General features: G+C 38.3%; 1 protein-coding gene across 8 annotated transcripts in view; it reads left to right on the forward strand.

The window, feature by feature from the left end:
* The window catches only part of PPHLN1 (periphilin 1), a 130,405-nt gene extending 106,758 nt beyond the window's left edge, over positions 1-23,647 (forward strand). For all 8 annotated transcript variants that reach the window (XM_034769599.1, XM_034769617.1, XM_034769631.1 and 5 more), the window contains one exon: positions 22,074-23,647. In XM_034769599.1, the coding sequence (XP_034625490.1) occupies positions 22,074-22,283 (210 nt within the window). In that variant the 3' untranslated portion in view covers positions 22,284-23,647. The remainder of the gene's footprint in view (positions 1-22,073) is intronic.
* Positions 23,648-25,609: the final 1,962 nt, after the last annotated feature.

Below are 25,609 nucleotides of genomic sequence, written 5' to 3' on the forward strand. Positions count from 1 at the left end.
CATATCTACATGTGGCTCGGTGCAAGGTCTTCGAAAAAGGGACAGTTTTCGATTTGTCTATAAAGTACAGTAGAATCTCAAGAGATACGAACACTTCGGGAGTGGCGGTTGTTCATAACGGTGAACAAAACGCTACGATTGTTCTTTCAAAAGTTTACAACTGAACATTGACTTAATACAGTTTGAAACTTTTACTATGCAGGAAAAAAAATGCTGCTTTTAACCATCTTAATATAAATGAAACAAGCATGGAAACTGTTTCCTAACCTTGTCAAAAACATTTTTTTCAAACTTTCCCTTTATTTTTTTTTTAGTAATATACGTTTAACACTGTACTGTATTTGGTTTTTTTTGGGAGGGAGAGGGGTTTGGTCTCTGCTATTGCCTGATTGCGTACTTCTGGTTCCAAATGAGGTGTGCGGTTGACTGGTCAGTTTGTAACTCTGGTATTCATAACTATGAGGTTCTACTGTATGCCTACTTCACTTGTGGGCACTGTAGAAATAATAAGGAAAAGTGAGTGGAGAGGAGGAGAAATAATGTGAATAGTTGAGGAAGAGGTGAGTAGGAAGTCTAAGATGAGATCGAGTGAGACCGTGGAACATTTTAAAATTAGGCAACTGTTACAAGAAGTGGTTTCAGGTGCATTGGAAGCCAGTGAATATGATAGTAGATAATTGTCTCACTTGCTGGAATGAGAAAATAACTTGCCTGCAGCACTTCAGGCCATCTTAGGCCAGAGTGAATTGATTTAAATCAAAGTGAATTCAATTGCAAATTTTAGTCATGATTTAAATCAGCAATCAGGAAACCTTGATTTAAATAATCAGTTTTAATTGTGTTTTGCATTTATACTTTTTAGCTATTTTCCTAAAAAAAAAGTTGTTCTGATTGGTTGCTAACCATTAAAACATGTTGATTTAGAACTAAATTAACATTAACTGTAGCACTACAGTAAATGTTAATATAGTGTTTACGCTGAATTTGGTGCTTAGTCTAAAATGGAGAATATATTACATCTATACTTATTTATTTAAGCAATAATATAGCTTTTCTTACATTTGTTCAGATTCTTAATTTTAACATTGTTGTGTTAGAAAATGGTGAATGGCACATATTTTGTTTACTAGATGATTATTTTTCAATTTGATTTGTGTCTACTTGGATAAAAATTTCAAGTCAATTAAAAACACAACAAAAAAGCATTTTAATTAAATAAAACAACATTAAATGTTATGGAAACATCAGGAAAAAAAGTTTCTCAAAAAGTTTATCAAAACATATTTTTGCATTTAAAACTGATTTGTTAAACAAAGGGTGTATTATCTGTAGTTAATTAATTGAACTGGTTGTTTCTGGTCACAATGTATTTCAAGATTTTAGAACTACTAAATCTTATCCTCACTTCTAGTGTTTATTCATAGCTTGGAAGAGGAAAAAAAGCTTTCCTGCTTTTACAACTCTTATTGGTTTCTAGTCAGTCATTGATCTGAATTAGTTGAATAGACTGAAATAAAAAAATATTCTCCCTGAATCTGCAGACTCTGGTTTCAGGTGCTTAGACAATGATATCTACCCATTAGTGGTTTGTCTTTCTTTAAAACTTGGCAGCAAACATGAAATGCTTAATATTCTTTTTTGTTTGAATTAACTGACTGTAATAGATTATAATAAATTGAGGCCATAACATAAGTTAATTTCAAATGTATTTTAAAATTATTTAATTAAACTTGTATTTAATTAAAATAAAAAGATGTTATCAAATACAATTTATTGGTTTTTTTTAATTAAATCATTTATTTTTTTAATCCACTCTGCCTTAAACTATGGAAGGCAGCATGTTCTGTACTGATAGTATTTTTTTGAAGAAATAATTACTATTGTAATATTACACACCTGATGGTATGTTTCTAATGGACTACTTTAAAGAAAATAAAATAAATTGTCCTTTGGTTAGAAAGTAAATCCATTCTATAGCTATTGTATTCCTTCAGTTGGGGAAGTGTCCCTCACTAAGTAAGAAACTTAAAATATATGTACAAATTTTTCATACTTAGCTAAACATCTGAATCCTTAAATATGAGTTAAATTTGAGCAAGTGTCATCCCTATTCATGTCATTTGTTCATGTATGAACTTGACCTGCTTTATTCTAAATTATTATACTTTTTCTTCCTCATTAGTAGTCTGTTTCCAACCAACATAGTGCCAGCCAGATCTTGACTGACTCTGCTTGTTTTTGTAATAAAATGCTGGAAGCCAGCACGACGGGGAGGAATGCTTTATTTTATTTTTCAGGATATGTTTGTAGGAATAACCTCTATCTACTCTGTATCTTTGAGAGCACATGGTAATCTTGTATGAGGTAAGGTTAAAAGGTAAATTGCATGCTACTGTTTCTTTTGGCTATTGCAATAAAGTGCTTGACCTTTTGAAACCTATTTTTATCTTAGGCAGTAACCTGTTTAGTTCTGCTTATCAAAAGATATGCTCTCTTTCCATGCTGCTTTTATCCAAAATATACTGTATCATTCCAGCATCAGTGGAGTTAACTAGCAAGAAAGTTATAAGTGTAAAATAAGTACAACTTTTAAAAACTAGTATTTAAACTACAAAAGTAAGCCTTTTTATCCAGCAAATGCTTTCATATGCAGTTCTATGCTTTCCAGCAACTTCAATCTCATTATCCAGTCTATGGCTTTCAGACATGCTTCTTCCTTCCTTCTCAGTACAATGAGCATTTCCGTATTGCCCCACCACCACTAAAATAATAATAATAATAATAAAAAATTAAGTCCTACTATTCATACTTGTTGGTCAAAAAGGAAGGATTCTGAGCTTATATCGGTGTTTAAAATTGTTATAATGATTAAGAAGATTGAGATGAAATCAAACCTTTTCTGTTTCTCAATCTATCTAATCTAATTTAATTTTTGAAATAAGGTTACTTTTTTCATCTGAGTTAAAGGGGTAGTTATATTTCCAGAAATTCTCCAGCAAAACTTTCTTTGTACTGGCCAATTCATATGAACTAGTTTGGTATATTAAGTCTCATACTTCTGCTGCCACCAAACTATTTTCTTTGTTGCAAAGAGAAATATTAAATAACTTGTTTTACCAATATCATAGGATTCCTCACATGTGTTTAATTATATTATGGGGGAGCTGTTAGCAACCCCTACATAAATGTTGCCTTCACTTTTCATTATTGCCCACTGTTTTCAAATGCTTATAAGTTTGCCAAACTTTAACTGTTTGGGTTGAAATTTTCGATGCTTTGTCTCTGACTCAGGTTGAATTATTTTGAAAAGTTTCAGCAAAAATGGTGCAGTCATCTCTGGGAATGTGGATTTTGGCAAGGGATTAGTTGTAGAGCTGAGCATTTTTATTTGTTTGTTTGTTTCATTCAGGGACTGAACAGAGGTGGAAGGTTGGGGGTTAGTTTTGAACCAGAACAGATTTTTTTTCTCACCAAAATGAAAAACTGGGGGGGGGGGGGGGGGGGAATGTGTTTGGGTAGAACATAATGACACTTTGAAAGGAAATGTCCATTCAAATTGACATTTTCTAAATGAAACAGAATTATTCTAATTGACATATTCAAAAGAAAACAGTTCTGTTTTTTTGAAAAATGTTTCCTCATGTTCTGTTTGGTTGAAACTATTAGCCAACTTCTGCCTGAATTTACGAATAGTTTTGGTTGCCCCAAAACTGCATTTTTCAGCAAGTTTACTATTTCCCTAAATATTTCACCCAACACTAGATAATTGTGGGATCAAAAATGATACCTTTTGCTGTCTTTGTGTATAGATTATTCAGATATGACCAAGTTATAAACTGCAGAATATTGCCCAGACTCACTGAGCCTACTGCATCAGTCTGAAGTGGTCACGTACACCAGAACCTGTAATGGGACATAGACAAAAAGAATGCTTGTCCTGACACCATCAAATAAAATATTCATTGGCTTAGGGGAAATTATACCCTATTAGGGGCCAGGAGACCATTATTTCTCTACTAACTTCTTCTACTGACTAGTCTAGTGTTAATAATCCCATGTACTTTACAACTCTCAATGTAGAGCAATGCCTCATGAAGGAGAGCAAGTATCAGTCTCTCCATGTTACAGAAGGAGTAAGTGCAAGGTTGTATGAAGCCAGTTCTGGCAGAGCTGGGAATAGAATCTGGGTCTCTAATATGGCCACTTCTGTGTGAATAACTCCCAAATATTAGAGGAAAATATCTCACATATTTAGGGTTTGTTTTCATGTACAGTGCTGTACAGTTAGACATTCCTACTCCAGTGGGAGTGCTGCTCCTGTCGGTTTAGTTAGTCCACCTCCCTGAGAGGCAGTATCTATGTCAGAAGGAGAAGTTTTCCTGTCAACGTAGCACTGTCTACACGGTGCTTAGGTTGGTATAACTACGTCGTTCAGGCATAGAGCGTCTTCTCCAGATGCGCTACAGTGATGCACTGATGCAGTTGCACCACTGTAGTGCTGCTCGTGTAGACTAGCTCTTGATTAGTTGGTTACATCATGAGGTTCTCAAAATGGTGTATGGAGTCAAACAGCACAAGAGGATGCTATAAACATTCTGAAGAACATAGAAATAAATCTAGAAAGTAAACAAAGAAACGTGTTCATGATTTTAATATCTTATATAGGTATTACTACTCTCAGTAAGGACAGATGCAAACCAGACTTAGAATCAAGACAGTTCAATAATTGCCAGAATCTGACAACAATCTCAAAAAGTAATGGGTATGGTCACATATCTTGCCATGTTCATCCCAACTCTGTCCTGTCAGCTCACCCTCTCAGACAACTCCTGGAAAATGTTCAGTGACACTGGATTAAGCCACACAGAAATTCCTTTAATGAGTTTGATAGGTAACCGTTCTTGTGCTGAAATGCTACAGCATTGCTCAACCTGTCTTACTATCAGTTACTGCTATGACAGAAAAAAGTGGAAGTTGAATATCGTACAACTCAAAAACCTTCATAGATGCAAAATACAGGTGTATCTAAAAATGGAAAAATAGATAACCATCATATTTGACTATGAGAAATGTTAACAGTCCCCGAAGGCAAGTGAATTTAGTGAGTGATTGCAGAAGGCTGCTTCTATATGACTTTTTCCTTTGAGTGGGGTTTATCTTCCAATTTGCTACCTGTGGAACACATTTACCCTGCTGGTTTGCATGGAAGCAGCAAGATTTGTGGGAGCAAGTATGGAGCGGAATTGGCTTTCAGCGAGCCACTAACTGCTTTAGCAACAGCAGCAGGAACATATTTGCAATAAGGAGCAAGGATATTAAATCAAGGGTCATCTGTCTTAAACTCCACTGTTCTACTTTACCCCTGAACTCCCACTACCATCACAAACTGGGATACACTGTGCTATGGAGAAGTGGAATATAATGCCATATTATATATTAAAAATCTCTTTTATGAAATATTGTGGTCTAACAATTTCAAGCTATTACTAAATACAAGAGCTTTATGTGGTACTTCTCTTAATACTTTTGCACATCTGGCTGAACTGAAGACATGAATTTGTAGAGAAATTTATATACCGTTTATTTGGCTCCGATCCTGCACACTTTTGTTCATGTGAGAGTACTTACATGAATAGTTCAAAATGACTTCAGAGGATTACGTCACATTAGTAAGTAGTTCTCTCACTTCACTAAAGGTTTTCATACTCAGACACTTAGTTTGCATCTTTTAGCTCTACATTTAATTTTAGTAATGGAATTCAGTATTGTGAGTGTTCTAACCATTGTAGAGGATAGGATTGAGAGTGACAATTTAGACACACAAAAATCTTTGATTCAGAAATGGGCCTCTAATAAAACTGATTTGTGAGGCTACTATCATACATGAAGTAATTTTAAACTTTCAAAAACTCTAAGATTTTACATCAACTAAGTAATAAAAAGGGATAATCTAAGTAATGACTTTCTCTACTTGCAGCTGTTGGTTTTACTTTCTGTGCTTTAAAAAGCTATCTGTTACATACAGTACAGTACTTAATATTTATTAAGTGTGTAGTATTTTCCTTATGCTGCATGTATAACTGTAAAAAAAAAACAAACATTCAAATCCTGTGGCATGCAAATTAAAACATATTTGAGCTTTTCCTTATAGAAAGTGTGGCGTTTCTCTTTAGTCACTGGTATGAATGAGCATTCTCATAAAAAGGGTGGTTCTCAGACTCAAAGATCCAGTAGTTTTTAGTTAAATTATCAGTGTACTTAGGGTGACCAGACAGCAAGTGTGAAAAATCGGGACAGGGGTGGGGGGTAATAGGAGCCTATGTAAGAAAAAGACCCAAAAATCGGGACTGTCCCTATAAAATCGGGACATCTGGTCACCCTAAGTGTACTTGGCAGTGTATTCAGGAGAAAAGTAAGCCCTTTATATCTTTACAGACTAACTATTGTTAACTGCAGAAGGAAAGACTTTTTTTTTTTTTTTTTTAATCTTTTGCTAGATATCCATTTAGGGCATGATCCTAAGAGAGTTGTGGGTGCTCATCATCAGGTCCTCAGAGAAACAGCACTGCATTTATTTTTTCTTACCTGTATTTATTACCAGTACCTTATTGGTAGAACCTAGCTCACCAGTGAACAGCTCTCTGTGGAATTAATGCCTGGATTTTAAATAGCAATTTACAGACTTTGTCCCCTACTAAATGGGGGGTGGCAATTTGGTTTTTGCATTTCTATGCCAATTAGAACTCTCTCTCTCTCTTATGCACGACCCTGTTCTGGTGAAGCATAAATGAAAAATTCCTTCCTGTGTGTCCTAGAAACATTAAAATCTGAACATTATTAATGCATTTCTAGCTAGAGAATTAACATAAGCAAACAATCTTTTGTAGATAAACTGCACCCTTCCTGTTTTGGATGGAGCAATAAGTTTACTGTGGAACAGATTTAGGAAATAGCTCTCCATCAGTTCTGTACTTTATAAATAAAATGTTGCTGGGCGAGGTCCTTCCTTTAGCATAAAGCTGATTATTTCCTGTTCAGTCCTGATCTAATGCCTTTTAAGAAGCTTTTTTTCAAAATTAAACTGTAGTAGGGAGTTTTTATTTTGTTTGTTGTACTCTTCAGTAGTTCCGTCTGCCTTGAAGTCATGCAAAAATCAGTTTTGTGGACTATAAAAAGGTTAATCAAAAATTACTGCAGACAAAATGAATATTTAAACTGCTAAACCTTTTGAAACAATACAATAAAAGCATTTTTTTAGATTTGAACATAAGTGGTCTCACTGGTTAAAAAGGTATAATAAAAGAAGTTTGTTGTTCATGTATTGCAAAAATTCCTGATTAAATGATTTCACAAATATCAGAATAAAAAACTAGCATGTGATAATCTTCTGTTGTAATACATGTTATTTTAGTTCAGATTTATTTTAGATTTAAAACAAAAACATTATTTCTGTAAGAAGGATATAGAAAGAGGTAGAATGTAGGTAAAACAGCAGTATTAGATTAGGGAACACACAGGTTAATATATGAAGTAACATTACCCTCATCCAACACATCTGTTGTAAAGAAGCCTATGAAATTTAGGCCACACACAAACTGGTCTCCAAGGGCCTGTAGTTGGTGTTAGAATGTTGTTATGTGGTCTGATTGGTTTAGTAAGGAATTATCTCCTGTAAAACCGTGTAACATAATAGTCCTCACTCTCCCACATGGGGACTATTTTTGCTTGACTTGAGTAAGATGTTTCTTAAAGAAGTAATAATGAACTTTATTGTGTTGCCAAAAAGTAACATTATGTGAATTGTATGCTATCATATAAATTGGTTTATTAGTGTTAGATATCAACTTTTGTTCATTTAAACAGCAACTTAAACTGTTCAGCTGATGAATATCTAAAAAATAAATTTAAATTGATATCCTGGCAATACATTTTAATTAAGTATGATTTTTACAGAGACAGGGAGGTATTCAGAAAATGGAACACAAGGTTCCCTGAGTAGGATTTTGTTATTGGGCTTTCCAAGTATTCAGAATTAGTTTATAGCAATGAAAGGCAAGTAAGAGCCTTAGCGAAATGCCTGTATCCTTAAATATGCTGGCTACTTCCAGAGTGGTGCTGTGCTTTCCCAATTCCCATTGACTTTAGGGAGAGTTGAGGGAGCTCAGCAGTTCACAGGAACAGGTTCTTAAATAAATAAAGGGCAGTTCTATTCTGAAAAGTGACTGTTACCTTACTTACCAGATCTGCCCCTCAGTGACAAAATTGATGATTGGTTTTGCTGCTTTTTATTCCTGTTGGCCCTCCAGAATCAACGCAGCTAAAGTTGAGAGAGCTGTAGTACGGGCAGTGTGACAGGCCTGCTCCATGGGCTGTTATAGAAGGCTATATAGAACGAGGCCTTACCTCCTCCACACCTTCTTTGGGCAATATGTGGCCCCAGGGATCATAGAATCATAGAACTGGAAGGGATCTTGAGAGGTCATCTAGTCCAGTCCCCTGCATTCAAGGCAGTACTAAATATTAGCTATACCATCCCTGATATGTTTGTCCAACCTGCTCTTAAAAAATCCCCGATGATGGAGATTCCACAACCTCCCTAGATAATTTATTCCAGTGCTTAACCACTCTGACAGGAAGTTTTTCTTAATGTCCAACCTAAACTGCCCTTGCTGCAATTTAAGCCCATTGCTTCGTGTCCTATACTCAGAGGTGAAGAAGAACAATTTTCTCCCTCCTCCTTGTAACAACCTTTTATGTGCTTGAAAACTGTTATGTCCCCTCTCAGTCTTCTCTTCTTCAGACTAAACAAACCCAATTTTTTCAATCTTCCCTCATAGGTCATGTTTTCTAGACCTTTAATCATTTTTGTTGCTTTTGTCTGGACTTTCTCCAATTTATCCACATCTTTCCTGAAATGTGGCGCCCAGAATTGGACACAATACTCCAGTTGAGGTCTAATCAGCGTGGAGTAGAGCGGAAGAATTACTTCTCATGTCTTGCTTACATTACTCCTGCTAATACATCCCAGAATGATGTTTGCTTTTTTTGCAACAGTGTTACACTGTTGACTCATATTTAGCTTGTGATCCACTATGACCTGTAGAATCCCTTTCCACAGTACTCCTTCCTAGGCAGTCATTTCCCATTTTCTATGTGTGCAACTGATTGTTCCTTCCCAAGTGCAGTACTTTGCATTTGTCCTTATTGAATTTCATCCTATTTACTGCAGACCATTTCTCCAGTTTGTCCAGATCATTTTGAATTTTAATCCTATCCCTCAAAGCACTTGCAACCCCTCCCTGCTTGGTATCATCCACAAACTTTATAAGTGTACTCTCTCTATGCCATTATCTAAATCCTTGATGAAGATATTGAACAGAACTGGACCCAGAACCGATTACTGCAGGACCCCACTCGTTATGCCCTTCAGCATGACTGTGAACCACTGATAATTACTCTCTGGGAATGATTTTCCAACCAGTTACACACCCACCTTATAATAACTGCATCTAGGTTGTATTTCCCTAGTTTGTTTATGAGAAGATCATGCGAGACCGTATCAAAAGCCTTATGAAAGTCAATATATACCACATCTACCGCTTCCCCCCTATCCACAAGGCTTGTTACCCTGTCAAAGAAAGCTCTCAGGTTGGTTTGACATGATTTGTTCTTGACAAATCCATGTGACTGTTACTTATCACCTCATTATCTTCTAGGTGTTTGTAAATTGATTTCTTAATTATTTGCTTTACTATCTTTCCGGGTACAGAAGTTAAGCTGACTGGTCTGTAATTCCCTGGGTTGTCCTTATTTCCTTTTTTATAGATGGGCACTATATTTGCCCTTTTCCAGTCTTCTGGAATGTCTCCTGTCTTCCATGACTTTTCAAAGATAATTGCTAATGGCTCAGATATCTCCTCAGTCAGCTCCTTGAGTATTCTAGGATGCATTTCATCAGGCCCTGGTGATTTGAAGATATCTAACTTGGCTAAGTAATTTTTGACTTGTTCTTTCCCTATTTTAGACTCTGATCCTACCTCATTTTCACCGGCATTCACTATATTAGACTATTTTAGATCATGCAAGGACAAGTCTGTGCTACCTCAAGAGCAGAGACTGTCACTGTGACAGCCTTTGCGTGGTGTGCAAAGCTGAGGAGGCTTACTGTGGGCTCCCATCTACCTGTGCACAGTTACAAGAGCGAGTCACAATGTGGTCCTGACTTCCAATTAGCACCACTTATGCAAACCCAGTGAATTCACTAGAACTGCACAGGGTGCCACCAAAGCATAATTTGAAAACATAGAGTGTCCAGGTGCAATTGAGATCAAAATCTGAATATAATGCTGTTGCATGAGTGCAACTGAATGCATGGTTTGGTCTGCATATCCTTTCTTACTGATGATGGTACACAAAATGGAAAGAATCCAGCTTGATTCTCGTGGTCCAGGCTGAGTCTGCAGGTATTCCAGTTTAAAAGAGTGTGTGTGTGTGTGTGTGTGTGTAAACACACCTGTAAACTGAGCACAGAAATCAGTAAGAGACAATAAGCATGGAAACCCAAATGTGACACTTTTAGAGAGTCACTTTTCAGAGTAGAGACATACTTATTAAACAGATGAGGGCAGGGTTTGGGACTGTAATTAACACTTCAATTTTTATTTTTATCATGGAGTATATACCAAGCAAAACAACTAACTCTAAGCAATTTCTAAGGTGTTGTCACCTTAGGTATCTAAATGCCAAGCATTATACATTTTTAAAAATAATTATTACATTTTAGAAAATCTATTAAACCAGCGATCTACAAATGTTCCATTAAGTTAAATAAAAGGGGACCAGAATTGTAATTGAGTGCAAGTAACGTTCTTCTTTTACATTTCTTCAATAAGAAAAGCAGAGCTTAACATAAAATAATTAGATATTATACAGCAGATTAGTTCATTTGTTTCTCTGTTTGCATTTCAATGAATGTGTAATTGCTCTATAAACACATTGATTAATGGGTATGAAAATTACCATACAAATCCAAAGCTAAATTGTTAGTACATATTAAAGAAAGGGAATATAGTATATGGTTATTGTTTAATTTAAAATTTTGTAGATGGTATAGTGCATAAGTGTTAAATGAGTTGCGTGTTTATTAATCTAGCTTTTTAGAACCAGGAAAAGTAATTCATTTTAGGTAGAAAAACAATGTCAAAATGTAGTTGATCATTTGAATTGCATACATATAATATAATTTTTCCCCACTGTTGATCTCTACATTAAATATTTTACACATGAAAATACAGTTTCTATGAGTGAAATGATAATTAAATGGCACCTGTGGTAATGAGAATTTCTGTGTTTTTTCTCTTGCAAGAAGGAATATACCAATTAGTCCATTGCAGGTGAGCTATCCGGGTCAATTTAAATTAGGTTAATGTTGTGTTTTGCAGGGTTGTGAAAACTCTGTGGGAGGATCAGAGAGGGGAATGTGGATTGAGAGGCTGGGTTGATACACATTTTGAATTTCTGTATCACTGAGGTATTTACAGGAACATGGCATTGAAAAACATTGTATTCTAATTTAAATGAATAAATAGTTGCCTGATTTGTTAGAATTTAAATTTGCAAATGCCCTGAGTAGTACAGCTACTTTAGAAGGGGCTCTGGCTATTTTCTGAAAGGTAATAAAATTACACATACTGTATGTGACAAGGTGGGTCAGCTAATATCTTTTATTGGGCCAACTTCTGTTGATGAGACAAGCTTTCAAGCTACACAGAGCTCTTCTTCAGATTTGGGAATAGTACTAAGAGTGTCATAGCTAAATACAGTGTCCAACAGAAAGTTTAGCATAAGGAGTTAGCACATAAAGGGACCATTCAAGTTTGTATGTGCTAACTACTTATGCTAAACTATCTGTTCGATTTTGTATTTTGCTGTGACACTCTTAGTACCTTTCCCAGACCTGAAGAAGAGCTCTGTGTAGCTCGAAAGCTTGTCTCTCTCACTAACAGAAACTAATAAAAAATATTACCACACCTTCCTTATCTCTATCATATCCTGGGACCGACACAGTTACAACAACACTGGATACATACTGTATGCACATTTGTGGGAATGAATTCTGGGTATCTTGCAACTTGCATGTGAGCCAGGATTGGGGAGAGTTGGAAGGTCCTTGACCTACAGGGGAGGGGGAGGGGTTTGAAAGCCCGTCCCTTCCCTGCCCTTGACTTGTGAGCTGGGATCCCCTGTGGATGGACAGCTGAGAGCAGACGTGCTTGGTGCATGGCACAGGCTCACAAAGACTGACCCTGGGAAGAGGGAATGAAAACACCCATGGAGATAATGGAGCAGTTCACATATTTTAGAGCTATTGTTTCAGGCTGCATTCATCTCCATGGGGTGTTGTCATCTAGCTGAGACGTCACACCTCTCTGAGCCTCCCATACTGCAGATGAATGTGTGGAATCCCTTCACCACCCACTAGGGCAGGGACTCTGCATCTCCGCTTTCCTGCCACTTCCTGCCTGCAGCTTGCACTTGCACGCCTCATAGCTCCGCCACCTTTCCATCTCCCCGTGGCCCTCCATACTTCCTAGGGGCATGAAGTGGTAAGGAGGAGGGTGGAACTGGTAGGAAGCGAAGGACTGGAACCAGTGAGGCACGGGGTGCTTGGAGCAATGGGCATGTTGGAGGAATTGGAGCAGTGGGGAGTGGGGGTTGAGTGATTGTGGAGACTATCAGAGGTTTGGAGCAATGCAGGCTTCTGTTGGAACTGTGCAGGGAAGAACGGAGTGGAAAGGAGGAGGTCAGAGCTGTACCGGGGGGATGTTGGGGAACTTCAGTTCTGTCTTCCAAAAGCCCCCCATCCATCAGTCATCACACTCCCCTTTTCCCCCACGTCTGTCACTCTCTTCAAAAATTATGCTCACTGAGTCCAGGCTGGTCCCCACTCTGTTCCTCATCCTTTCCTCAGCTCCTTAGCCTGCAAGTCTCCTGCCAGTACGTGTCTCTCTGTCGGGAGGAAGATTGAGGAGGTAGAACCAGGCTGTGGTGGACAAACAGACACAGGAGATGCAGAGGCAGTGAAGCCAGTGCATTCTGTGGTTGGAGGAATTATTGCCAAAGAGGCAAAGGCAGTGGAGAGGGAGAGCTGGGCTGTGGTACATCGGGGTGATGAGAAATTATTTTTTTTAAAGCCAAGGAAATTAAATGCCCAAGCACTTTAACTCTGAATTAAGGTTGCCTAGTGGTGCCCCATGCTCTTCCAGAATGTGGAGAGTGGCTAATTTAAACCTCTGAAAACTGGGAAATACCAAATTAAGGTAAACGCCACCCCTGCATAACAATCTTATTGCTGCCTTCTTGAAATGATGCCTCAGCATGATAATTACACATACTGTATGCAGTGTAGTTGTAGCTGTGTTGATCCCAGGATATTAGAGAAATCAGGTGGTAATAGCTTATATTGGACCAACTTCTGTTGGTGAGAGAGGCAAGCTTTTAAACAGTGAGGGCATGTTTACACTATGGACCCTACAGCGGCCTGGCTATAGCATTGCAACTACAGCAATGGGGAAGGGTTTTTTTCCTTGGATGTGGGAACTCCACTTCCCCAAGCAACGGTAGCTAGCTGTATCTATACCATGGGTTACATTAGCTTAACTACGGCGCTCAACTATGTGAATTTTTTCATACCCCTGAGCAATGTAGCTAGATCATTCTAAATTTTCAGTGTAGACCAGGACTCAGTCTACACAGACCACCTCAGATTTGCTAAATGTTACCTCCCCTTCACCCTTGCCCTGGGGAGTCCTTCTGAGACATTGCTTTCACTGAGGCCAGGTCTACATTGCAGACCTATATCTGTATAACTATGTCGCTTTGGGGTGTGAAAAATCCATACCCCGAGTGACATAGTTATACCCGCCTAACCCTTTGTATAGACCGCTACATCAACGGGAGAGCTTCTCCCTCGACATAATTACCATCTCTCTGGGAGGTAGATTAACCATGCTGACTGGAGAAGCTCTCTCATCGGCATAGAAGCATCTTCACTAAAGCGCTGCAGCACTATACATGAAGACAAGCCCTCACTCCAAGCTCCAAAGACCGTTGTCATGTATGTGACCATATTGCTGAAAATCCATGTGACAAGATGATCTCTTTGCACTATTACTGACACAACCTACAGAGCTCAGTACTGAAATGAGGCATATTTGATCTTTGAAAGTATATGTGCATGTTTTGTCATATCACAGTAACAGCTCTGCCAAGCTGCTTCAACTAATTGTTCCACCTTCAACACAGCTACACCTAACATAGTGAACAGATGCAGATAAATGCTGGAATTTAAATCTGTGTACCACAGTGCAAACAATGGCACATTCTTTTTCATGTCTACTCATTATGGCCCCCTCCTTACAGAACCATTCCAAATGGCTATTGTCAGCTACAGTGGGCTGAGTTAAGATCACGATGCTGGGGTAGAGTATACCTTAACTTTGTATTTCCTGGTTTTCAGAGATTTAACTGCAGCTGCTCTTCACATTCTGGAAGGGCATAAGGCACCACTGGGCAACCTTAACTCTGTGTTAATGACGTTCTGGGACATTTAATCTAGAATCACATTATCAGATGCCCTGGCCACCTTCCAGAAGCTACTGGATTCTAACAAACTGAACTCACCTAATAGTTCACAGCTCCATCCGCTATCAGCTCTTCAATACCCACTGAGTTGTATCCACCCTCTGGCCAAGTCCCTCTCTCTAGTTATCAGTGGCTTTGCCCATTCCCCTTCTCTTTTAAGCTTATAGACACTTCTGTTACTTTCTTATCATTTCATAAAAGGCTGAACAAGAACCTTGTGTTCTCCTTACTTCCCTTTTAACTTTTTAGAATAACTTTTTCTTGTACTGATGCTAACCTTGACTTGCCTGTATACCCCAATCATCTTCTACACATTGGCCAGAGTAAGCACAATATATATTACCTTACATCCCAAAACATTTCAGTGAAAGAATATTACAATTACAATTTCTCAAAAGTTGGGAAATGTCTGAATAATATTTATCTGCTCAATCTTCATTTGGCCACCTTGTGTGTATGCATTCTGATACATTAATTGCATGATCACACACTATTTAAAGGTGTGATGTTAAATCATGTTAGTTAACACATTCTAAGTAGCATGTTTGAGAAGTCTAGGATGGAAAAGGTAGTGTATACTTTAACACATACTCAGTTGGGTAAGCCTAGGCTCTGTGCTTGGCTTTAGCTTAGCCACCTAAATGTGTTAAAAGGCAGTGTGTCTTGCCTACACTAAGACCTGGTCTACACAGAGAGTTTATACAGTTATAACTATTGGTTGGAATTGTGAACTTTTAATCAAAATAGTTATATCAATACAACCAGTGTGGACTCAGTTATACTGGTATAAAGGTGCCTTATACTGGTTTAGGTTATTATTCCCATTCCTGTATGGGAATAGCTATACTTGTATAAAACACCTTTATGCTGATATAACTGCATCCAAACTAGTGGGTTGTACCACTTTAAATATACGTGTATGATTAAACAGTATATTTTTTGTGTATAGACAAGCTCTGAAGGTGTTAGCTAACAACTTCCAACATTACATCTTTAAACCCTAGTCTAGACATGGCTGAAGTGTTTGAACAGTGACTACCACAGTGTGTGTTGGGGGGGGGGGAGGGGAGGACAATGGGTGGAAATCACAGTTGGGGCCTCTTATCTTACTGTAAGATAAGAAAAGGAGCTAAAATGTCTAAAGGAGGAGAATAATTAAAAATGAAACATATTAGTTGTTCTATGAAAACTCCTGGGGTGCGGATTGTGTTGGCTTTAAGGATCTTTTCAAACAGGACTTGAACTCAGGTCGTGTCCCAGAAGAGAAGATTTTTTCTTCCTAGATAACCCAGAATTTTCTTAGGAATTGTACAGCTGTTTCCACTCCTCCTTCATATGTTTGTTAAAACACTACAAATTCTTTCCGTTATGCCTGTGATATAGTCAGGTCAGAGAATAATAATATGTTATGGCCTGGGTAAATGATCACCCTGTGGCGTTAGCTGTTTTCAGGATTCCCTGACATATATATCAAACAGTATAATAATGCTGCGGCTATGATTCTCTTTCTTGTTTTTGAATATAGGGATACTATAACTTCTTTCCCCACACAAGGAATCATTTTTAATGTCCACTTCCAGATGTTTAGGGATGAGCTTTTCAGTGGCCTCGGCTCAGAATGAATATAAACCAGAATTCCAAGGATATAGATATTTCTAACTCCGAGTTGGGTCTCAAGTGCTTCCAATTTTCCCTCCAGCAAAGAATGGTTTTTCATAAGTGATTTTCCATGTTTGGAATCTCTTCTGCAGTTCCTTTGTTCAGACTCCACGTGGCCTATTCTCTGCTCATTTCCCAGAAATTGACTTTCTTCTCTGCTGAGATGAATTTTTGAAGAGTCAGTCTTTGTATTCAGGGCCAGCATCTTGTCTTTTAAAGAGCTCTGAATTAAAGAGCAAGAATTTCAGAGGCGCAGACCGGCACCACTGCAGTCTGTTGCTGTGCAGAGCTCCATAACTCATCTGTGTCTGGTCTCTGCATACCTTTGTAAAGAAGAATAGATTGGGTTCTTATTTTCATCGTTTGTTGAGAGCATAATGTTGTGTTTAAGTTGCGTTAACTGTTCCTCTCTGTTCTTACAGCCTGTTGGCACCAGGCTGCACCCCCTCCCCACATCGTTGTTTTCTGTTTGTAGAGTAACCTGGTGTTTGTTCTTACACAGTTTGTGGCTTTTGAAATAGTTTGCCACAGTAAGTATCCCAAAAAGCATGCATCTCTGCTATGAGCCTATTTAGCCTACTGATTATGGTGTCAGTGCAGCAACATCTGAGATTTAAGGCTTGGTGGTGATAAAAATGGTTCTCCTGATTTTTTCATTTTCATTTTTTTAACTTGAAACCCTTGTAAGGAAAATATGCTTCAGTTGACTCTTAGCATGACAAAATCTGCCCAAATGTTTTTTTTTGGTTCTGCATGGTGTGTGGAAAAATAAGGTTTAGAATGAAATGCAAGTCAGTAATGTGAAGTTCTCTGGAAGACCAATTATATGTAGATTAGACCTACTTTGTTTCACATATTTCTTTTTGGTGCAGTCCAGTACAAAAGGCCTTTCAGAAGAACGTGTCTCTGTATTCTTTACTAGTGTGGTTAACATCAGTTCTTTGGTTGACATAATCACATCTACAATATTATAAAAGCTTTGTGAAGACTATCAATTACCAGGTTATTTTACCTGTTCATTCACACATCCCCAGTCTGAGTACTTCAAACGTGATAAAACAGAACAATAAAAGTGTGATAAGAAATATTGTGTTAAGCTATTTCCCCCCAGTACCTAATGACTGGGGGGTGGGGGGTTCCTATAAAGGTGGTAAAAGCAGACTGAAAGCACTTGAAAAGCAGGCGTTATTCAAAGCCAAAAACCATCTGTCTATCATATGGTTAATCAGATACAAGGTTATTTTGCTGAATGGTTCTTTTCTTGGAAAAGAATCTGTCAGGAAATAGTCACCAAAGTTAGCTCTGCTTTGAAGTTCTCTTAGCCAGACCTAGAATCCTGGGGCTGTGAAAATCCTCTGAATATGAGAGTCTTAAACTCTTCTGCTGTTGTAGAGCAATGAACATCTTAAGTACCCAAAGCAGTATGCTGAAAAAATACTCGTACCTTATCTGAGAAAATACCATGTGCACACTGTTTTCCTGATTTTTTTTTTTTTTTAAAGGGATTTTACTGAAATGGTTTGGGGCTACATTGTCTGTTTTGTTTAGGTCTGTTTAATCTTTTGAGAAAATAAAAGTAAAGAATCATTATTTGCAGGAAGAGTTGTCCCAAATACTGTTTGAAAATGGTGATCTCATTTTTGCCTATTCTAAAATGTACCATCAAAAATATTTATTGTGTTGTCTGGCTTTACATAAAGTACCATAATCACTGACATTACTTCTGAACTTCATCTGTGCTTGCAAAATGCCCAAAGATCTTCTTTCCCACCTCCCACACGGCTGTTATGGCTTTGTCCTCCTTGCTACATTTTGACCAGTCCTAGGTCATGTCTACGCTATGGGCACTAAAGCGGCATAGCTACAGTGCTGCTGTAGTGTCCTCGTGTAGACGCTTTCTACAACTACGGAAGGGTTTTTTTTCCATCAGTGTAGATAATCCACCTCCTTGAGTTGTGGTAGCTATGTTAACATAAGAATTCTTTCATTGCCTCACCACATCTACACCAGGGGTTAGGTCGACTTAACTGTGGTGATCATTGGTGTGAATTTTTCACACCCGGGGCCACTGTAACCATGTCAGCCTAACTTTTAAGTGTAGTCCAGGTGTCAGTAAAATTGGGCTCTTCCCAGTATAGGATTATTTTACTTCGTTAATTGTGTCTACAATTCGATTTGTGAAGAATGCGAATATATGTCTCAGTAAGAACTAAATCTTACCACGGGTGTGGTTTCATGCCTTAAAAGATCATCCTTGGACAAAGATCACAACTTCTGATTACTTGTGTTTGTTTTGTTTTTCTTCTAAAGAATGTGCAGAGAAATAAAACTAGGCTGTCATCACATAAAAGTCCAGTACATTTTATAAAAGGAAATTGGCCAGTGGTGTGTGAAAATGTCCAGTGTTAACCACTTGATAGAGGAAGAACCTCTGCCACATTCCCGTTTGGGTAGGGTGCATGAGATGAATATCATTGCCCCTTTTCAACCTGAGCATCTAGGCAAAGTTTGCAACCCTGAGGATGATCTAGTTCAGGGGTGGCCAACCTGTGGCTCCGGAGCCACTTGCGGCTCTTCAGAAGTTAATATGCAGCTCCTTGTATAGGCACCGACTCCAGAGCTAGAGCTACAGGTGCCGACTTTCCAATGTGCCAGGGGGTGCTCACTACTCAACCCCTGGCTTTGCCACAGTCCCTGCCCCCACTCCACTCCTTCCCATGCCCTCCCCTGAGCCTGCCATGCCCTCATTCCTTCCCTCCCCCATCCCCCGTGAGCCTCCTGCACACCATAAAACAGCTGATTGGGAGGTGTGGGGAGGGAAGGGGAGGCGCTGGCCGGTGGGTGGGAGGCACTGGGAAGGGGGGAGGGCTGATGGGGGGCTACTTATGTGTTACTGTGGCTCTTTAGCAATGTACATTGGTAAATTCTGGCTCCTTCTCATGCTCAGGTTGGTCACCCCTGATCTAGCTAGAAGTAGAAACTGATGGAGTCTGGTATTTTCTTTGATGCACACTTGTTTCTTTACAAATAATCTACAAAGTCCTGTGTCTCTGAACACAGAAGACACAAAGAACAAAAGGAGTAGTTTCTTAGTGTACAGCCTCCAAGACTCTTTAGCCAACACTAGACCCAAAAGTGCTCTGTCGAGCTTTTATCCGGGTCACACTCTGCTTACAGGCTCCTGTTTGGCTTTCTTGCTTCTTCTTTTCTCTCTGTTTTTGTCTGTTCTCAGTTTCTCTGTGATCTCTCTCTTCCCTCACATACATCCCTACCCAGAACAATGCTCATTGAAAAGTTCCTAGACAGGAACACATATCTTTTTTATAGCAACTTCTCTTAATATCCCAAAGTTACACCCTGGTTTATATCTTTTAACTTTTTTTCTTCCTTATGCAAGATAAGCAATGATCTCAAGTTGCAGTGGGGGAGGTCTAGGTTGGATATTAGGAAACACTATTTCACTAGGAGGGTGGTGAAGCACTGGAATGGGTTACCTAAGGAGGTGGTGGAATCTCCATCCTTAGAGGTTTTTAAGGCCCGGCTTGACAAAGCTTTGGCTGGGATGATTTAATTGGTGTTGGTCCTGCTTTGAGCAGGGGATTGGACTGGATGACCTCCTGAGGTCTCTTCCAACCCTAATATTCTATGATTCTACACAAACAGACCGAGGTGGGGTCTTATGCTTTCAGTTATTTTAATTGAAAGGTCAGTTCACATCTGTTAATCTCGATGGGGTTTTAACTCAATCCATAACAAGGTTTCACTCAGCTCATAACAATATCCTTGGGTGGGAAAAGAATTTAAGAGAGTTAGGTGACTACTCCCTTGAGTGAAGGAATTGAAATGCCCCTAAACTTTGTGGGATTGCTGTAACATTTCTGTGAAGCACTGAATAGGCATGCTTTTGCTAGCAAAATCATAAAATGTTCTGCATCTTTGACACTATGAATCATAACCTGTACCAAACTAACAGAATAGATTAGACAATCATCTAAACAGAATAAATAGACCTCTTCATGGTACAAGAAAGTAAGGCAAGTGTAGCAGTATATTTTTTACTGGACCAAATTCATGCAGATAAATAACTTTTTGTAAGTACATTATATCCAGTGGGCTTTTCATAAAAAAAAAGTTCTTGTTGCTATACTGTGACTGGCAAGTTTTATGTTGAAAGTATGTAATATTTGAAAAAGTGATCAAAATTGAGATTTGTAGGAAGTCGTCACAGGCTACGTAGGCACTGTATTGTAAATCAAAATAAGTCTCACAATGCCCTTATGTGAGGTGCTGGATGGGGGCACCACCTTATCATACTACGTGCACTGGGAAGACAGAGTAGTTGTCTAGGCATTTCCACATGCTATGCTTAGTTTCTTTTCTTGGGAAAACCCAATATATCTGCCAGCCAATGGAGGCAGTGTGATCCAGTGGTTAAAACAGTGTTGAGACACAGGTCCGGTCTACACTTAAAATTTAGGTCGACATAGCGACGGTGCTCAGGGGTGTGAAAAATCCATACCCCTGAACATTGACCTAACCCATGGTGTAGGCACAGCTAGGTCAGTGGAAGAATGCTTCTGTTGACCTAGTTCCTATTGCTTAACTTATCCATCTGTAACATGGGTATAATGTCTGTCTCAAAGACACTATTGTGCAGTTTAATTATTTATTTTGACTTACAGTAGTGCCTGTTCTTAGCTCTTAGATTGTAAGCTCTTTGGTGCAGGGATCATCTTTTTCTTTCATATTTGTAAAGTGCCTGGCACAGTGGGGCCCTAGTCCATGACTAGGGCTTCTAGGTACTAAGGTGCAAATAATACATAATGGGGCATTTAAATTTCAAATGTAAATTAAAAAATCAGCAGATGGGGCTGCAAGTACAAGTGAAAAGAATGGGAGCAGAAAGGGGGTTAACATATCAAAGAAGTTATACCAGGTGGTCAGACAGTTTCCCTTTTCCTGCATGTAGAAGTCCTGCATATTTCCACTTCAACCTCTTTGCAGCAGTTAATGTAGCGTTTTCTTCTTTCTTACCCTTCCCCCACTCCCACTTGGGTTCAGTTACTTTGCATCCTCTGAGGTGCAACCTCTGGCTGATGTCAATTCTAAACTGAGCTCTCCCTTATGAAGTTACATTGTACTGGGGTAGAGCTGCCAATAGCATCAAACCTATAGAGCTGTTTTGAAGCTCTGTACAGGAAATTGATCTGGCTTTGCCATTATGGGTGATTTGAAATCTCCAAAAAACATAATAAAAATATATTTTCTGAAATATTTAGTATGTGTCATCTTCAAAGTGTTATCAGAAGATCAACTAACTAATCATTACCTTTAAATAAAAATTAATGAGATGGGCACAGATGATGAGGTAAAACCCAGATTTTATTACAAGCAAAAGTGTTAAATGCATTTAGTGTTTGCTCATCTCTCTTTACTCAGATATTTTATTCAAGGTGGGTGCATTACAAGAGAAATTCTTTTCCTCCCCAAGTTCTATTTTTCAGAAATTTCCTTCATTAAGAATTATGTTTTGTGTCAAAGTAGTACTGAACTAGCTACCTTTGCCCTTGTTACATTACAGCAGGCCTGCAGGGGAGTAAACATTTATAGCAGGCTTAACAAATAAGATTTGTGTTGAATCTATCATTCATTGTTCATCAATTGGTTTTGGTGGTGTAATGTTACTTTAACCTTATTTGGGGTGGGGGAAATGATGCTGCTTATGTAAATATCCTTGCATTTAATCAGTTTCTCAAATGTATTGCTTCTAGGTTTACAGACAAGACTGTGAAACCTTTGGCATGGTAGTGAAGATGCTGATTGATAAAGATCCTTCATTAGAAAAGTCCATTCAGTTTGCCCTGAGACAAAATTTGCATGAGATAGGTGAGCGATGCATTGAAGAACTTAAACATTTCATTGCTGAATATGATGCTGCCAATCAAGAGTTAGCAGAGTCCTTTAAAGAGGGTGCATATTAAGAACAAAAATATGCTTTTAGATTTTCCATATTGTATATGCCGTTAATATATAAATATGCTTTTTGTGGAGAAGGGGAATACTTGCTGGAGATTTGAACCCAAGGCCCATGTTCCTTCATAGTAGCTGACTATAGATTGTTCATTGTCCAGGCCATTTAATTGTGTTCTTCTAATGTGTATTTGTTTTGTGACATTTATTCCTTTGAAAAGGATACATGTTTCAATAATGATGTAAAGTGACAAACTACTTTTGAAAGCCTTTACACAATTACCTAGAAAAAAAGATTTGCTCCATGTATGTATACTTTTGTTTCAATGTTTAGAAGTGTAAGTAAGCACTGTATTTTTATTAAAATAACAAGAAGCAATTCTTCATTCCTCAGCTTATATTCAAAAACATGGATGTTCTCTTGTTTATACATGCTATAGAAAAACTTGCAAGGTTGTTCATGACCATAGTTTACTTTTATCATTTATTTTTGGCATGTGGTTTTAAAGTTCAGGTCCATTCTGAAAAATGACATCTAGGGATTCCTTATTTGACTCAGTGACTACCAGAACAATTTGCTCACTTGACAAGGGAAGTGATGTCTTTTCTAATTTTAGCCCTTCAAACTCTACTTAATATCCTAAAGACAAGCTGGGTTGTTTTCTTCGTATGTATCATCAGTATAAAACTGGTTTGGTAGGCTGAATTCGGCTTTCAGTTACATCTGTGCAGCTGAGGGCAGAATTTTCCCTGTGGTTCAAACTTAGTTAACAGTTCTGTTTGATACTTAGAGCAATACAGGGCTAACTAGAGTTCTTTTAAAAAGTGAAAAAAATAATTGTGACAGAAGAAAAGCAGATCCACTGGGCAACAGAGTACTAAAAAAGGCAAAAAAACATCAGTGAAATTTCTGAAAAGTGATTAAGATCAGTTTGTGGTACCTTGTTAAAATTAAGAAGCTGCATCTTTTTCATTTTTAAAAAGAGATTGGCATATTAAACATTCCACCTTAGACAGTTACAAAATTTGTAAGACATATTACACAGAGGTTAGCAGATGCAGAGCTAAGCTCCTTGTATCTATCTGTATTATATAACATGTTTGAAACAAAATGAAAAGAGCTAATGACTCTAAAACAGACCACTTCTATGACGTGTAGGCTGCTTCACCTAACAGAAATACTGTGAGCCCCATTCTGCAGACAGTCATGTGTAGTATCATTAACTTCATTGGGACTACTTACAGGGGAGTAAACTAATGCATGGTAATCATTTTGTATGCAGAAGTTGGTGTGTACTCAGATCCACCATTCCCGTTCTCCACAATGGGTTGCACCTTTCTGATATAGGAATTCAATAAACATGTCAACATCAGACTCCTGCTATGGATCTGGTTTGTTTTAGTGTCAGTGCCTTTGCTTTAGACTGACTCTTCTGTGATAACAAATTTATTCAACGCACTTCACTATTCGTACAAAAACTGAAACGGTTTGAGAAATGGCCGAGTCTTTCCTCACCAATTATGTGTTCAGCGTTTGAAAAATTCTGTCATTATTAGCTACGAGTACTCTCGTAGCAACATCAGTGTTAAACATAAGTTTGTACTCATGGTTAGAACTCTTAAGGTTATAAGCACTGAAAAAAAATTAGGAATATTTGTTTAATAATAATACATTATGAGGAATACCTACTGTTCTCATCAAGAATGCCCGTTGTTACTGTACTTTAATTTCAGTATTCTTCATTAAGGAATATTTTCCTAATGCTTAATTTGCAAAAAAAATAGTCTATAAAATTAAATAATATTGTGAGCACATGCTTTATTTTATGAAAATCTGTTTTACATAAATCAACTGTTTCTCAACTCAGATTAAATCTCAGTGATAGCAACAAAGGACTCCTGTTGTACAACTTAATGTGTTTTTTCTAGAATTGGTATTACTATAAAGTTTGCTAACCTGAAATTCACATTGAATGCTAGGTTGCTCTCTCCTCTCCCCGCCCATCCCCACCTCCGGTTTTGTGCTTGTTTCAAGACATAATGCTTAAAACCCTTTGTGCGTTTTAGCTATTCACAATGTTGAGGTAAGTGAGAAATTAATGTCCCAGCAAATCCAGTAAATTTAAAGCAAGAAAATGGCCTCTTCTGCTATGCATATAAATATACACAGAAGTGTGCGCACTTGTTTTGAGTTTTGTATAGTGAAAATACAGTAGGGTTGTCTTTTGCACTGAGGAATTTGCATTGTAGACACAGGTGGGTGGGGACTAATTGGGAGATGGTGTTGGGGCAAGGAGATTATTGGTGGAAGTGGACCGAATCTGCACTGGATAAAGTGTAGGTCTACTCTGGCTTCACCCATAGCACGTGAACAGGTGAGCTAGTTAAAGCAAAACTTGTTTCTAGCATTCATGAATGTGCATATACCCTTAAAATATGGGAGCACAGTGTAAATGCAGTGCTGTCTGCCTGAAGGTGGAGACAGCCTGAAACAATAGGTTTGAGAGGGTAGGAACTGATCTGTTAATCTCAGTGGGTTGTCAGCTTTAAATTTGAGTTACAATTTAAATGGTTAAACGTGTCACTGCAGATTATTTTCATCTTGTGTATGGATCAATGGCCTCTGCAGTGAAATGGAATGCACCAGAGAGCGTATGGTTTGAAGATATGGCCCCTTCTCTCGGCTGTCCAAGCCTAATTTTATTTTTCCTCAGAGAATAGTGCAGGGCAGCTACCACATATCCCATTTCGCCATCAGAGACTCAAAGTCCAGGCGTCCTCTAGGATAAGGGTACACGCTCCACTTTGTGCCAGTGCAGCCTATCTGCACTAGGCGGTCTGCACCAGTTGTAACTAAAGGAATATCACTTTCTCCAATACAGGTTTATGTAGGGCTTGTTTATATTAAGAGGGAATACTGTCCCCATTTGCTTGACCTGTAAATACCAGTGATTAGACACTATGTAACTTCGTTGTTGGGGTGGGGGAAGATAACAGAACCAGTTTTTAAATTAAAATAACCATGCTGCATTGGCCACCCTCAGCATGATATGCAAAACATCACTTATTTGTCCATCAAGGGATGTTGCATAAGTTACCTTAGGGCTAGTGTGGTAAGCCCCTTTCAGTGGGTAATTCTCATACCCGCTCACAAGCAGTCTTCCCCCTCCCCATCGAAGAGGAGCACGAGTATCATTCTTCATCCTCTTCTGATAATTGGAATGTTTCACCTGCTTACCCGTTGGGGGTATTTTTATAACCTGTATATATTTGGAAGTAAGTCAGACATAGGGGGTAAATATAGGCATGTTAGTTCAAAAGCCCCTAATTGGTACCA

The sequence above is a fragment of the Trachemys scripta genome, chromosome 1 (genome assembly GCF_013100865.1).
Source record: "Trachemys scripta elegans isolate TJP31775 chromosome 1, CAS_Tse_1.0, whole genome shotgun sequence".
Lineage (NCBI taxonomy): Eukaryota > Metazoa > Chordata > Testudines > Emydidae > Trachemys > Trachemys scripta.